General features: G+C 41.4%; 1 protein-coding gene across 2 annotated transcripts in view; it reads left to right on the top strand.

Moving 5' to 3' along the window:
- ror1 (receptor tyrosine kinase-like orphan receptor 1) overlaps positions 1 to 14,508 on the top strand; it is a 131,133-nt gene that overhangs the window by 88,350 nt on the left and 28,275 nt on the right. For both annotated transcript variants that reach the window (XM_040129339.1, XM_040129340.1), the window contains 2 exons: positions 6,701 to 6,991; positions 7,307 to 7,340. In XM_040129339.1, the coding sequence (XP_039985273.1) occupies positions 6,701 to 6,991; positions 7,307 to 7,340 (325 nt within the window). The remainder of the gene's footprint in view (positions 1 to 6,700; positions 6,992 to 7,306; positions 7,341 to 14,508) is intronic.

Consider the following 14,508-nt stretch of genomic DNA (forward strand, 5'->3'; position numbering starts at 1 on the left):
GTTTTTATTCCTGTAAGTCTACTTAAAACAACATGTACAGCTGTATCGATGACATCCACGCTTTTCATCTTTTTTGGCTACTTTATTTCTTTTTTTTCTTTTTTTTTTTTTAAGGAGTGTACTGAAGCTCAGTAGCTTGCTAGCTATGTAGGAAGATGAAGTCCCAACCATCCCAACCTTAATCCCATGTAGGAAACTATGATTAACAGGGAAACGGCCATGAAAGAACACAGTACCAGATCCTTTTGAATTGCTGAACAAATTTGAGATTTGAGCAGTGATTCACAGGTCTGGAACCAGGCAACACCAGAATATCTTCCTTGACCACTTGCAGAAAAAGAACAGAACATGGGGCTACTAGTGTTCACGACAGACAAAGTGGTGGTCCTTTGATATCTTTTGTCATCACTGACAACTATTGTGTGTGTTACTGTTTCTTGCATCTTGCAGATGCTGAGCATAAATATCTGAGAATGTACATAGCTGCCACTCTTAATCAGTTGGTATTTTTACATGCCGAGAGCTGGTCACTTGTAAAGGATACTGTACTGGACTAATAAGCTCAAGATCTCCTGAAGTATCCCAGTCTAGCAATGACCTCTACATTCGACAGACTTGTAGAGAACAAATTTGTCACATTGTTAGATGCATTCCACCTGGTCCAACACCCCCCAAAAAAATTGACTTGGCGATGTAATATGGAGATGAAAATGTCTCAAAGGCTGCTTGGCTTTCCTGTGTAGACTTGGTCAGCTTATTTCTTTCCTTCTTTGATCAATAAGGATTATTTCCAGTTTATTATAATGATTTATTTTGTGGTCAAGTTTCCAGGAACAGGCCAGGTTTAGATCAGCAGATCCTGACAGGGGAAGCATTCAAAAACTCCTGTCAGCGCTGCAGGAACAACTGAGTCAGATCCATAAAGTTTTCTTGATATTTTCTCAACACTGTTCCCCAGAGTTATCAGTCAATCTTGCCCCCTCTCCTCAGTTTCCCCTTGACTTGGAGAGCTGACATCCGCTTAATCCCCCACGAAGATACACTGACATGGAAGATCTTCAGCTTAAGACTTTACTTATTTAGAAGCTTTATTTTTGCTCTATAGTTTGCTCTGGTTTGCTTAATTCATCTCTTGCAAAGCCAGCTCTCCCACAACAGATGCCCCACAACAGATTATGTGTACACAAAAACAGACACTGTTAAACACAGAGGCAAGACTGAAGACAGTAGCTTCTGCACATGATTGACCAGTTTAGTCAAGATAATAATTATGGTGACAAATCAAGAATGTTTAAAAAGTCGTAAATGCAATGAGGAGTAGTTCTAAACAAATCAGAGAGACAGCTTTATTTTTCCACAACAACATGAAATATGAAAACCTACAAAGGCTGCACATGTGCATGTGCGCAACCATGTGTTGAAAATAGTGTATCTGTGTGTGTGTGTGTGTGTGTGTGTGTGTGTCATTTTGAGCTCAGCCCCATGACTAACATCTGTTTCTTATCTGATGGATGGAAGGTGATTGCACCACTTGTTTTGTCTGCAGACAGGGAATGGTTTTGATTGACCAAGCAGACAGCATTCAGGTAGCATGGTTCTATCAGTGTGCATCAGTAGCAGGAAGTTATCATGCTGAAAGAGACTCATTATTGGGCTAAAATCAGGGGTGATGATAGTTTACTGAACTTATTCTCCCTCAGGCTTTCCTTCATTCTTCCTCTGTTTCTCTGTGTCATCCTGTACAGTTTTTTTTCTTCTCTCACTTCCTTTCCTCTCTCTCGCTCTTTTCTCTGTTGGAGAGTGACCCAACTTTAATGAAATTCACCTTTAACCATAGATGGCAATGCTACAGTCCCAGCTCCTCAGTGTATCTGCTGCGTATGTTTAGTTAGCTGTGCAGCCACTCAGGTTTCTGAGCCTGTGTCTCGCTGAGAGCAGCCTGCGTAGCAAAGCTTTAATGTTGTGTATGTTATTTGATATAGACATATATTCATATATAGAATACAGTGCTGCCGGTGAAATGAAAAGGTATAGTGTAACTTGTCTGGCTTTGAGCAAGGATCATTTGTGTGTGTTGCGGTTGTGTGGGTGTGTGTCTGTTTACATTTGTGTGCTTGCGTGTGACTGTTTGATCGTACAAAACCACTGCGAGAAAATGCAGGCTGATGACAGGGCACCATTTAGCTGCCTGCCACATTAAAGGGACAGTCCGCGGCAAGGGTTTGAGTTTCACAGTGCCCCTGGTGCCAAATACCACAACACTCACCGCGAGACAATTACATACAGAGTGGCTTTGTTACGCAGACATTGGCAGGACATCTCTGCAGCTAAATCACTCGTTGCTCTCTTTCTCTTCTTCACTTCTTTATTCATCGTCTTATCCTGTCTCTTCTCTCCCTCTTTCTGCTCCCCGCTGCTTTATTGTCAGTTATTATAACAGCTAATGAAGCGTGCAGGCACACAACTTCAAAAACCATTTTCTTTTCCATCAACTCAACTAATGAGACGGTGATAAAGTGGCTCAGTTTGTGTGACCCTCTTGCCTTTGGCAAAATGTACCTGTCTTTTAAAAGCGGGTCTCTTCTCATTTAATACATGAAGTTGTTGTTTTGGTTTTTTCTTCTTTTAGATAAAATAGTCAGACTCAACGGGCACAATAGGGCAGTGAAGTGGTGCGTCAGCATATAGAAGGAATCGGACCGCCACACTCATAACAGTGTATAGGCACAGATTCACAGCGGACCCCCATGACCTTGTGTTAATAGTTGGGAGTCAAATCATAATCAAAACACACACCCACACACAGAAGTAAGCATGGACAAACTGTCTTGTAGCCTCAAACAGATAAATGTATCACCAAGTAGGCCCTTAAGTTGTACTAGTGTGTGTATTTGCACAACTCTGTGATTGATGTCAGCATGTGCCTGTTGAGTGTGGTTGTTTTAGTGTGTGTACTGGGAGTGAGAGGTAATGACCTGTGACTATAGGGCGTGTTGCAAGTGTATTTCTATCAGAGTTTGTCTGATCTGAGTCGCACATTACACACACCAATAACCGACCTAAGACCATGTACCTCCGAGTTTGCTGAGTTTCTATTTCTTAGGATATCAGGCTTATTTTTTAAGAAAAAGAGGAATACATCAACAAAAGCATAATTAGACAAACAATAAAAGGACAAAGACCAACCAAAATGTCAGCGCTGTCTCACCAACACTGTCAAAGTCCTTTTTCACAGCTCCAGTTCAAGGCATTGACAGCAGTAAATAGATGCAAAAATCAGAAAAAAAATATTAATCATTCTACTATTAATACAAGAGTCCACTTATAAGGAGACCAGTTACTTATTAAATAACACAGAGAGAAAATAATAATATAGCAGTAAAATAAATGGTCAGCTGTTCACATTTCATTCTCTTACATACACTGAGCCATGTGGCTAGAAAGAAATCTCAACCCACCAACACATTAGGAAATAGATTATAGTAATGGTATTATGACTGTCTCCTAATGGAGGTTGCAAAGTTTTCTAAGCTGTGCCCATGAATGTTTCTATACGATCTGAGAAAATTCTCCTACCTCTTGAACCGATAAAACTCTTTGCGAAACCAATCAGAAGTGTAAAATGACATTGTTACCAAGCGAAAAGCAAAGATTCCTGAAAATCAAACATTTCTACTGAACAGTAATGTGTTTGAGTTGGCTAGTGTGACAAATTCAGACTATACAACACAGCGGAAATGAGAAATATTATTTTATTTTTGTGAAACTGATCTAATGCTCCATACCAAAGGAACACGGCCGTGTCCTTCATCTCAGTACTCTTTCAGTTGTCTCATGACATTTAAAGTGATTACAAATGGTAAAATAATCTGACAGATTAAATTGAAAAGTTTAGCAAAACACAAAGCTGAGTAAAGAAGTTATGAAAATACACAAATTACCAGCAGAAACTGCTGCTGCACTTAATATCTTTCTTTCAGTCTCTCCCACACACTCATACACACATTGTACATGTTATTTGTGCCTTTGCATTCCCTTCTGTCAGAGCATGCTTCTTCATCTACGATCCTATCAGAGTTTGACCTTATCAAGTTTTGCTTCCATTTACAAGGCTTGTTAAAGCAAACCGAAAACACAGGGATCCGTGCCTGGGCATTACAGCGGCCCAAAGCGTGCGTCGGTGTTGCCGGCTGGATGGAAAAGCGGGGGAAAAGGGTCAGTTTTCTGCGAGCCTTGCAGAAGAGCAGTCGTACAACATTAAATAGTCTTATACATGGTGTCTGTATGATGTATTGCAAGAGCATCTCCCCCCCACACACACACCTAAGTGAGATGTGCTTTTTTATGTGGCACATGCATGGGCAAGGGAGTGGAGGAGTAAGTAGATGGGGAGGGGGTGGACAGAGTAAAGGGGGAGAATGTAAGTGCAGGAGATGCGATGGATGATGTAACAGTAAAATATCTCGTTATTAATAATAGAAAAATGTCATGTTTTTTTTGTTTTTTTTTGGAATATTGTCCCAACGTTTCTAAATATTGTCCCAATCTTCTACATTGACTCTCTGGGGGTTTTGTTCTGACGGCAGTGCTGTAATGTGGAGAGACATGACTGTACAAATAAGGTTTGCCGTTGTGAATGTAGAGAAGGGAGGACGGATAAAAAGTGGGTGAGAAGAAGTGGGTGAGAACGGGGAGAGGTGAGTGGAGAGTAGTGGTGGTGGTCGATGGTGGGAGTCTCCTCATATTGTCACACACTTGTTAGTACCACATTGCTGTGTTAAGCCGGGGGCTTTAGGGAGGACAGACTCACACAGACTAACACAGACACACACTTATACACACACACACACACACACACACACACACACACACACACACACACACACACGCACACACACACACACGCACGCACACAGGCTGTATGCCAAGACAAATGCGCCCACTTCTGTTTTTAGCAGACCCATTGCAGGCACTCATTTTACTCACTTCATGACAGTATGTTCGCTGCACATACAACCGCAAGGGTTGCCATGGTGACAGTGAGTGCCAAGCAAGGGCAACAGCATGCTCCAAGCAAAAGTGTTGTTAAAACCAAGTCTTAAAGCCGCTCCCTCCGCACCTTCCCCGCGTCAGTGTCGGAGGTGCTGCGACCAACAGCTTTGCGAAACTGACAGTCTAACATTGACGCCCCCTTCACGCAGCAATTGGTCAGTAACTTAATAATCCTTCTAGAAATTCCTGTTCGCCTGAGAGGGATAGGCGCCTTACAGGCCAAATTCTGGGCAGGAAAACTATGAGCACAGCCCGTTTCATACCAGCTATTACAGGAATGAATTCAAATAAAATTTTTCTTCCCACCAGAATTATTATATGCTGGTGTTATGATTATCCTGGAATTCTATTAAGATGGTTTTTCTACTGACTTACAATATTTTTCTGTGGTGTTGCAATACTTAAGTATAATGAATGTCCACTGTAATGAACAACAGAGGATAAATGGATATATTAGTAGAGAGCAAGGTAGAAATGCCCTTGTAGGGACAACCCTGGTTGGGAGGCAAGACCCAGTTACTGTGATGTGTTTCGGTAGTTATGTGTTAATCGTCCAACAACCCTCTACCTCTGAAGCCACATTCTGGACAACTTTTCTGGTCGTGTGACTTCATCAGACAGATGTCTCAAAATCCCGTGTCAAACAAATGGAAAGCTATGATGTTTTAATCTGCAAAAGAAACAGGGAGCAGTGCTCAGGCACATTAAAGGTTACGTTGTTCAGTGCAGAGACGGCCTAACTAATTAATTTGCATGGCATAGTAAAGATTTAAATTTGTGGGTGTACTTGCATATGTAAGTGTGCGCCTCTATTTTTACTCCTCAACCTCTCTATTCACAAAAACTGAAGTCCGTCTGACTAGTATTTGAGATTCTCCTGTATGTGCTTTTCCTCCTCTGTTTGTTTTGGCCGGTTTGTGTAACCAGGAGCATTTCTGCATACCTAAGATGGGTTTTGGGGTTGAGGGAACTTTCCACAGGTTTTTCATGACATTAACACTCGTGTTTTTCCTGCACATTAAACTCTTAGGTGGCCCTCTAGATTGTTTTTTCCCAAACCACCTTGAGGAAAAATGTGGTCCTGGAGATAATCATGCACAAATGTCTGGCTTTGTCTTTTCCAACACCCCCCACAGTCGTCGGTGTCGCACTGAGGTACGACACTGGGTCCTCAGAGCCTTATATTCTCTCCTTAAGGTTGGTAGGTGTTCTCCTCTTCGGAGTCTTCACCCACCACTCAGAGGGCGATGCCTCGTAAGATCATATTCAGGCTGGCGAAAACCCTGGCATCATACAGCCATGATGAAAAGTGAAATTAGGTGTCACCACAGCGGCAACCACAAAATAGCTTACCAAACCAGGCTTTGAATATCTGTGTCTGAAAACAGAGTTGTTTTACCACTCTTTTTTCATACAGGAGCATGTTTTTTTAAAATATCTGGCTCTGATGTAGTACAGTAAGTGTTTGATTTATATCTTAGTTCTTGGCCTTGTGTAATACAATGCCTTTTCAATGTCTGTCTTGTATCGTCTTTTTCTCTCTCAGTCATCTCACTCCTGATTTTTCTTCTTTTCTTCTTCTGCCCCCTTTCTCCTCTCCCTTTATCTCACGCATATTCTTTTGTTTCATCTCCACGATGTATTCCAGGGCCCTTCTTTATCCGTCTCGAAGCTCCCTTGAACAACATCACCACCTCTCTGGGGCTCACAGCCGAGCTCTCCTGTCGTGTGTCTGGCAACCCGCCGCCCACTGTGCGCTGGCTGAAGAACGACGCCCCTGTTGTGCAGGAGCCACGGCGTGTCTCCTATCGGGCCACGCCATACGGATCGCGCCTCCGCATCCGCAACCTGGACACAACCGACACAGGCTACTTCCAGTGTGTGGCCACCAACACCCAGGGTACCGTGTCCACAACGGGCGTGCTGTTCGTCAAATTCGGTAAGAAGAGTTAGAGTGGTGAGACTTGCAATTGATGTCAAGCTGCCGGCCAAGCTTTTAAAGACTTACTGGTATGCAGATGTCACAATAAAGTGGCTTCATGATGAGTATTTCACATACTTTCTGTGACAAACTGACTTTTTTTTTCTGTCCATCTTTTCCCTGCTATAGATCTTGCTATTTTTTGTGATACTCATCTCAACTGATTCTTCCATTTAGCTGGCAGCTTGCACAGAGAAAAATCTGGGAGCAATATTGTTTATCCTGCTGTAAAAAAAAAAAAAAAAAGAAAATTCCCTTTGTCTTCTTTTCCAGATCCACTCCCTACACCTCTGCCAGGAAGGCCAACGTAAGTTTCTCGTGCTTTATCCTCTATGTATCAGTCTAATCATGCGCTGCTTACCAGAATGCAATACAGAGGACTGTTTTTACAAATGTGCAACCACTACTCAGAGATGGATTGCAAATGGTCTCAGTGTTTCAATTTGGAAATGATTGTTGCTTAAGAATTGCAGATAGATTCATGTGTCCTACAAAACTCTTGCGTGCTCATGCATTGGTCACAAATATGTTTTCTGTTTTGATTACTGAAACACCAAAATTACAGCTTGTCGTTTGCAAATTTGGTGGAATATGGCCTTTTGATCATGCAAAGAGAGAGAAAGACTTTAAACTGCTCTTGATCTGCTATCCCTGCTGATAATCATTTGTGGGTCTTTCTCCATAGTAAGAACAAGAACAAATAGATTAAAGAGCTGTTAAAATTTCCAACAATGTCCCCACAGTATGTTGACATATTGTTTGTGGGCTGCTGATACAGTCTAAGAACTGGAAAATGGAGCATTGTTTTGTATCTTATACTTCTCATTGTAATTCATGGCATGCTCGCAAAGAGGCATCCTCAAAAGTCCTATACAGCACACTCACTGAATAATCACTAACATTATAACAAGGCCCGGCCTGTAATTTTCCATTTTATTGGTACAGATCTCAGTGTGGCTAAATGAATATTTAATACAAGCCTTAAATCCCCATTGCTCTGATGTTCTAGACTGCTGTTTCTGCCCAACCATCACAGCTCACATGGTTCACATTTGAATACGGACTGTGTACAGTTGGAATGTGGACCCTGTGGACCGTTGGGCTCGGTCTGCCAATCACAGATCGGGGCCTAAAGCAGATGTTGACGTCTATAACACGCTGCATGGCGTCTTTAACACACTGATTTCTTTAACACACTGATCCTCGTGGCATTGACTAGTATTGAGTGAATTTTCCTTTGTCTGGCTGGGAGTTTAGTTGATTAACTGAAGTTTACCTTTGCTGTTATTTAATGTTTTATAGTCAGCTGTCTGAATGTACAGCAAAACCAACCACAGTCCTGATCTATTAACATGAACATGCATATCAAATCAACGGGGGTCTTGAAAGCAACAAACAAGACCAAAGGATACAGAATGTTTTAAGAAATTAAAAAATACATTCCACTAAAACATTTCCATGGTCTTGGCACTGGTAATACTGCTGCCCAAATCGAAATTTTGTTTGAGTCTGGCAACCTTCCTTTGCTTTGTTTTGACGTTTCCCCAGCATTATGGGATAAAACTCTATGAACTTTCTCAGCTCGTTTGATTCTCACAGGATCAAAGGAGTTAAGATGGATGATCTTCCCCAATGACATTATGGCAAGGCTTACTGCCATGTTCCATGCAGTGTTCTGTGAATCAAAACTGCTGGCACGAGGTGGATATCAGACACTTACCAAATCCACTCACACACCGAGACGAGCGCAGGCACAGTCATACACATAAGCAGACGTTTGAGCGTGCACGCGTGCTCCAGGAACATCTGTTTCTGCCATTCCCTTTATTTACATGTTTTTGATTTTTCTTGTGCAACTAAATTACATCTTGTTTCAAAGATAAGACAGTTGAAATCACATTACAATCTCTCTAGGGAAATTAAACAAATGTAAGAGACTTTGGCTTCACAATGCTGTCGTGCAGATATTAGAAGTAAACTAATGGAAATTTGAAAGAGAATTAAAATAGGAAGATCGGATTTTGGCTTCAAGTTACATGTTGACATAAGAGATTATCAGGATGACATTGCAAGGCTATCAGTTATTATGATGTAAAGGTGAGAATTTTTAATCCAATTTCGCATATCTAGAGGAGGATATTGCAGCAAACTAGACACCGGATAAGTTTGTGTGGATTTGTTTGTCCAGTGAAATAAAATAAGCATAAAAAAAGTTTTCTCCAAAAACTCAACTGGTGTTGAAATAACCTATTTCCATAAAAGAGTTATGTTTCTTAGATTGGAGTTAGTACCACGAAAGTCGCCATGATGATGATCTTCATTCATTTTTATGCAAGTCAAATACTTTTGCTAAGTGAAGCTTCTCGGCTCGTCTTTAGGACTCCTTTAATGTAACGATTTCTGAGATTCAAACTCACTCAGGTACGGCTTTTACACACGTCAATCTACATTACACTTTGCAAGTTCAAATAAATTAACTTCTTCTTTTAATTTTTTTTTTTTTTTTTTTCCCTTGCCAACTTCTAAAGGAAGAGTGTTGCAGTCAAGCAAAGACCAGCGTGCAATCTTGAGTCTCATTAGAGTCATTACAGACTTCATTTAAATAGACAGGGCCTCCTTTGACAGCCGTGGAGCTGTGGTGGTGGTGGTGGTGGTGGGCAGATCGTCACTGCTGCTCATCATTAGTGTCACGGCCAACTTATTAGCTGGAAAGTTAGGGTGGCAGCCGTCAAGAAGACAAGGTCACCTAATGATGACACGTGATGACCTGTGTCTGCTTACATCATAGCGCAGCTGTGCAAACGTCAAAACTTCTGCTTCTTGACTCAAAGTTTTCGGAAACACATCTGGTCCAGAAGCTTGTCAGTTTAAATGAAATATATTAATTTGCACTCCACTACTTTTTTTTTTTTTTTTTTCTTCTCTCTCCCAAGCTAGAAAGCACAGTGACCTCCGTTTTCTTGGGATAAATTAGCCGCAATTATTATTCACAGATTTGGGCAAAAATTTCTTGCCACCCACCTTGTTGAACCTGAACATAACGTGAGCCTCATATCCTCGGTCCGTGCTCTGATTTCCATCCCCTTCACATTGGCCTTAAGTATACACTCTGTGGTGTGCGGGACGTTTTCAGTTGGTGTGTGTTCGTATATATCCTCCAGGTTGGGTTTTTGAGAGTAGCCACAGGCATACTCAAAGCTGACAGCCTCAAGGTTTTCAACTACAATCCAGGCAGATTGTGTCAAATGTAGCTACCTCAGACCAGAGCAGAGTAGTACAGCAGATCAGACATTCAGTAAGGAGGAGACATGAGGATGATTTAGATGGACAGAGAAAGAGGGAAGAGATGGTGGAAAGTTTGAAGCATGAACTTTTCCTTCTGCGCAGACGTTTTTGGATTTCTTCCTTCCAGAGCTGTCTTTTAAAGCACGTCCATTTGAAGTTTCAAGTCGTTCAAGTTTCATTCAAGTCAAGTCTCAAGTCCTTGAAGGCAAGTCCTTGAGTCACATTAGAAGTTTGCATAAGACGTTTGCAAGATGAATGTCTGTCAGGTCTTTGGATGCTGAAAAATTCGGTGAGAAGATTGATGCCACTCTCATGTCTGAATGGTTAGCTCAACTTGGCATAAAGACTGGAGACAGGGGGAAACTGCTAGCCTGGTTCTGTGTAATGGCAACAAAATCCATCTACCAGCACCTCTAAAGCTCACTAATTAACACATTGTAGCTTGTTTGTTTAGTCCATACAAAAAACAAAGTGTAAAAGTGACTACTCTGGTTTTATGGGAGGCTGGGTGCCAGACTATTAGGCAAAAAACGTGTTTCCCAAAATGCTGAACTGTTCAAGCAAATTAATTTCCGATCCAAAGTTCATCAGTATGCCAGCAGTTGTTATTAAGCAAGAAAGATCAGTGCATCCCCATTAAATAGTGCCCACGCTGCTCCTCTACATTCTCCTCCTCCCATTTTCCTCCTCCCCCTCGTTGGAGATGTTTTCATAGAGCCAGAACAAACACGGGGTGAGGGGAAAAAGTCTCGACTGCCAAAAGTAGACCCCCAACTTTCTCCGTCTCTCTTTCTCTCTCCCTCTGTGCGCTACCACACTTCCTTCATTTGCAGAAAAAACAGCGTGATGGAGACGGCGGGAGGGTGAAGGGAGTGAAAGAAAAACAGTGTTAGCGGCGTGGGAGGAGGATGGTACCATTAACACTCTGGGTCGCATGTTGTTCTTTGATTCCCAGGCTCTGCGGGGTCGGTAGCATTCAGGTTTGATTAGCTGTGTGAGCCGATGGGAGGTTTAGCCGTAAGCTCAGATCAGAGACAGTTAGTTACTCCTAACCCTAACCCTCCTAACTGAGGTCTGCGTGCAAACTGCCCCCACTCTGACAGCAGGCTAAAAGTTTCCTTGGTCTAATTATACACTCTTTTCCTTATGTCTGTTTTTTTTCTATCAAATTAATCAGTTGGATTAATTAGATTTGTATTAGGCACATGTTAGACAGGTGGGGGTGAAATGGAGCTGTAAATGACCCTTATTAGTTTGTTCTGTCTTTTTTTATATCTTTCCTAGTTAGAGCGATTTGAATGAGCAAATTGATCAAAGAAAATTAATGAAAATGTTGCAAACCAAAGACATACTTCAGGAATTAATCTAAATACAATGAGTGATATGTTTAGTGAGATTAATTTTTTTTCTCTTGAAACACTATTAGTAGCTTTATTATAACTCCTCAGTGAGGTATGAATGTTGGTGGAGGGTGAAGCATGGCACATGGCCTATAAGCCTTCGTGAGTTGGAACTTCTGCATCATGTGCATTGTTAAAGTGACAATATTTTCATAATAATGATGCATAAAATGACTATACTTTGTGTTTCCCCTCAGCTTTATGGAGCTTTAGCATCTCTCAGCTCATTGTTTTGGTTTTATGGCCTAGAACGTTTTGTTTTTTTTTTTGGCTCACTCTCAGTGCTCTCATAGCAGTGTTTTCGGCCGCAGCAGGCAGTTGTTGTCGGTTCTGAAGAAAACCCAAAGTATGCTGCCTATCCAGCACCAAACAGCAAACAGACAAAGTTAGCTGGTGAACATAGTGGAGCATTTAGCAGCTAAAGAGTCAGACATTTCCCTCAGAAGTTGGTAGAGACCAAAAACATAGATAAAAGAGAGCAAATATTTGACTTATATTCATCAGGTGGCCAGAAACACGATGACCAAATGAATACTGATGTTGCGTGCTGTCTGCCTGATCAGTAAACAGGCAACATTAACTTAAAAGGTGGCAATATGTCAATGTTGTCTTTACAGCTTGTTTCTGCTGCTTCAAAGTGACCAAATGATCAATTATTGCAACTTGAACCACATTTTTTCATAATGTCTTGTATGATTTCTGAAAAAAGCTGTTTTTACATTTCTAAAAACCTTGACTTTCTCGATATAGAAGTGTTTATTCTGACAGCAGCAGTAAACAGACTTTATGCAAAATATCCACTGATCACGGAGTCTCTGGCTGTGTTTGTAATAGAGGGGTTTTCTCCATGTGCGACAAGATTAATGCCACTACACCCTGGCTGTCAAGGCTGTTTAAATTTCTCAAAACTTTCCCTACCACTTTTCTTTCAGCACTGGCAAAAAAAAGCAATTACAAAAATAGCTGTTTTTTTTCCCTCCACTGTGCCTCTCTGCTCTCTCCTCTGTCCACTCTGTACTGGAGAATAAAGAAGAGACCAGTTTAACAAAGAACAGATTCTCTTTGTCCTTTTTTTCTGCCTTCTTTTTCTCTATGCTCTAACTTTTCTGCTCCTTGCTTATCTTCAATGTTCCTGTTATCTGCTTTAATATGCTCCCCTTTTTTGTAAAATGGATGTTCGATCATATTTGTTGAAGGACGGGCTCTGCCAATACTTTTATTTTTCTTCAAACATCATCTATGTAATACGGGAAGGTCTTTATTTACTTTTTGGAAGTTTGTAATTAGTTTGGTAGATCTTGTTGTAAGTTGATGACTCAAAATGATTACGCTAATTAGGTGTGTTTAACTGTAATACAATATCAGCACGCATACACTGTAACTTTTCCTGAAACTTTTGTGTGTGTGTTTGAGTGTGTGTGTGTGTCTGTCTCTCTCTGTATAAACATTTCCTGTATATCTCTGTGTTTTTGTGTGTGTGTGTGTGTGTGTGTGTGTGTGTGTGTGTGTGTGTGTGTGTGTGTGTGTGTGTGTGTGTGTGTGTGTGTGTGTGTGTGTGTGTGTGTGTGTGTGTGTGTGTGTGTGTGTGTGTGTGTGTGTGGCAAGGAACCAGCCAACACACGGCAGATGCCTCTGTAATTAGCCAGCTGTCAGCACGCTGGATTAAATTGACCTTGGAGCTGACACGACAAGGACCAGGGGGCCCGCACTGCCATCAGCCAACTGACAATGCAATTATACAGTCAAAGCAGCGAAGAGTTAAAAACGCAAGAGTAATTTGACTGCGTATAGACAGGACTGTAGCGTGTGGGTATCACCCACAGCAGTGCAGGCGATGATTGACAAATTAGTTGAAGGAAGAAGGTCCTAAAACACGTAATGACTTGAAAATATCACATTAAGTTGATCTTGAAGCTTGCTCAGACTCGCTCGAAGGTATTGGGTGCTGAAATATGTGTGTACTGTAATCATAATAGATTGACTGATACCCTGAAACCTCTTTTCTCTTCTCCTTTCTGTTCTACAGCAGCTGCTGTGAAAGGCTTGTACTTACAAGGTCTGTGTAATTAACATGATTTATTAAGATGGCAGGTAATTATACAATCAGTGCCAGGGACTGCCTTCTCGTTGTGTTCTGTGAGTGAGGGAGGATCAAAAGATGCCGTCAAGCGTTTTTATCCGGTAAAGATCAGCAAAGCATCCAGAAATCCTCATTAATGAAGTAACAACATGTCACAGCATTTACTTAAGCTGCAATTAAGCTCTTAAATTAGATAATTATTTAGGGACTCTTTGACAAACATTTTGCTCTCAGCTACTGCATATCTTGCATCATCCCTCTCAAGAGCTAGACTGACAGGCAAACCAATGAACTGACGTATCAACCAGCTGACACTGGCTTGTGTGGCAAAAATACAAGTAGCTGCGAAGAAAATGTCATGAAAATACCGTGCAATAGCTGCTCATATTCAGTGCAGCCTCCCTGTAGTCTTCTTTGTGGTGCCTTCACTTTTTATCTGCTGTCTCTCTATAAAATACAAGGTCAATGAATCTGTTTTCCCAACCATAGCTTCCTCAATATACCTGAACCCCTTAATCACCTGCTTTTATAGAGACTGAGAACTTTCCACACAAAGCTGACTCTTGCAAGTCGCAGGTACCTCAGTAAATCCACAGGATTATGCAATTAACCATAGTTATGGTATAACCCCCTATCCGACATTTTGGAAAATACTCTTTCACTTGCCTGCCAGAAGCAAGATGATCAGATCGATACCACTCTCATGTCTG

Source organism: Xiphias gladius, chromosome 6 (assembly GCF_016859285.1).
Source record: "Xiphias gladius isolate SHS-SW01 ecotype Sanya breed wild chromosome 6, ASM1685928v1, whole genome shotgun sequence".
In the NCBI taxonomy this organism is placed as follows: Eukaryota; Metazoa; Chordata; class Actinopteri; order Istiophoriformes; family Xiphiidae; genus Xiphias; species Xiphias gladius.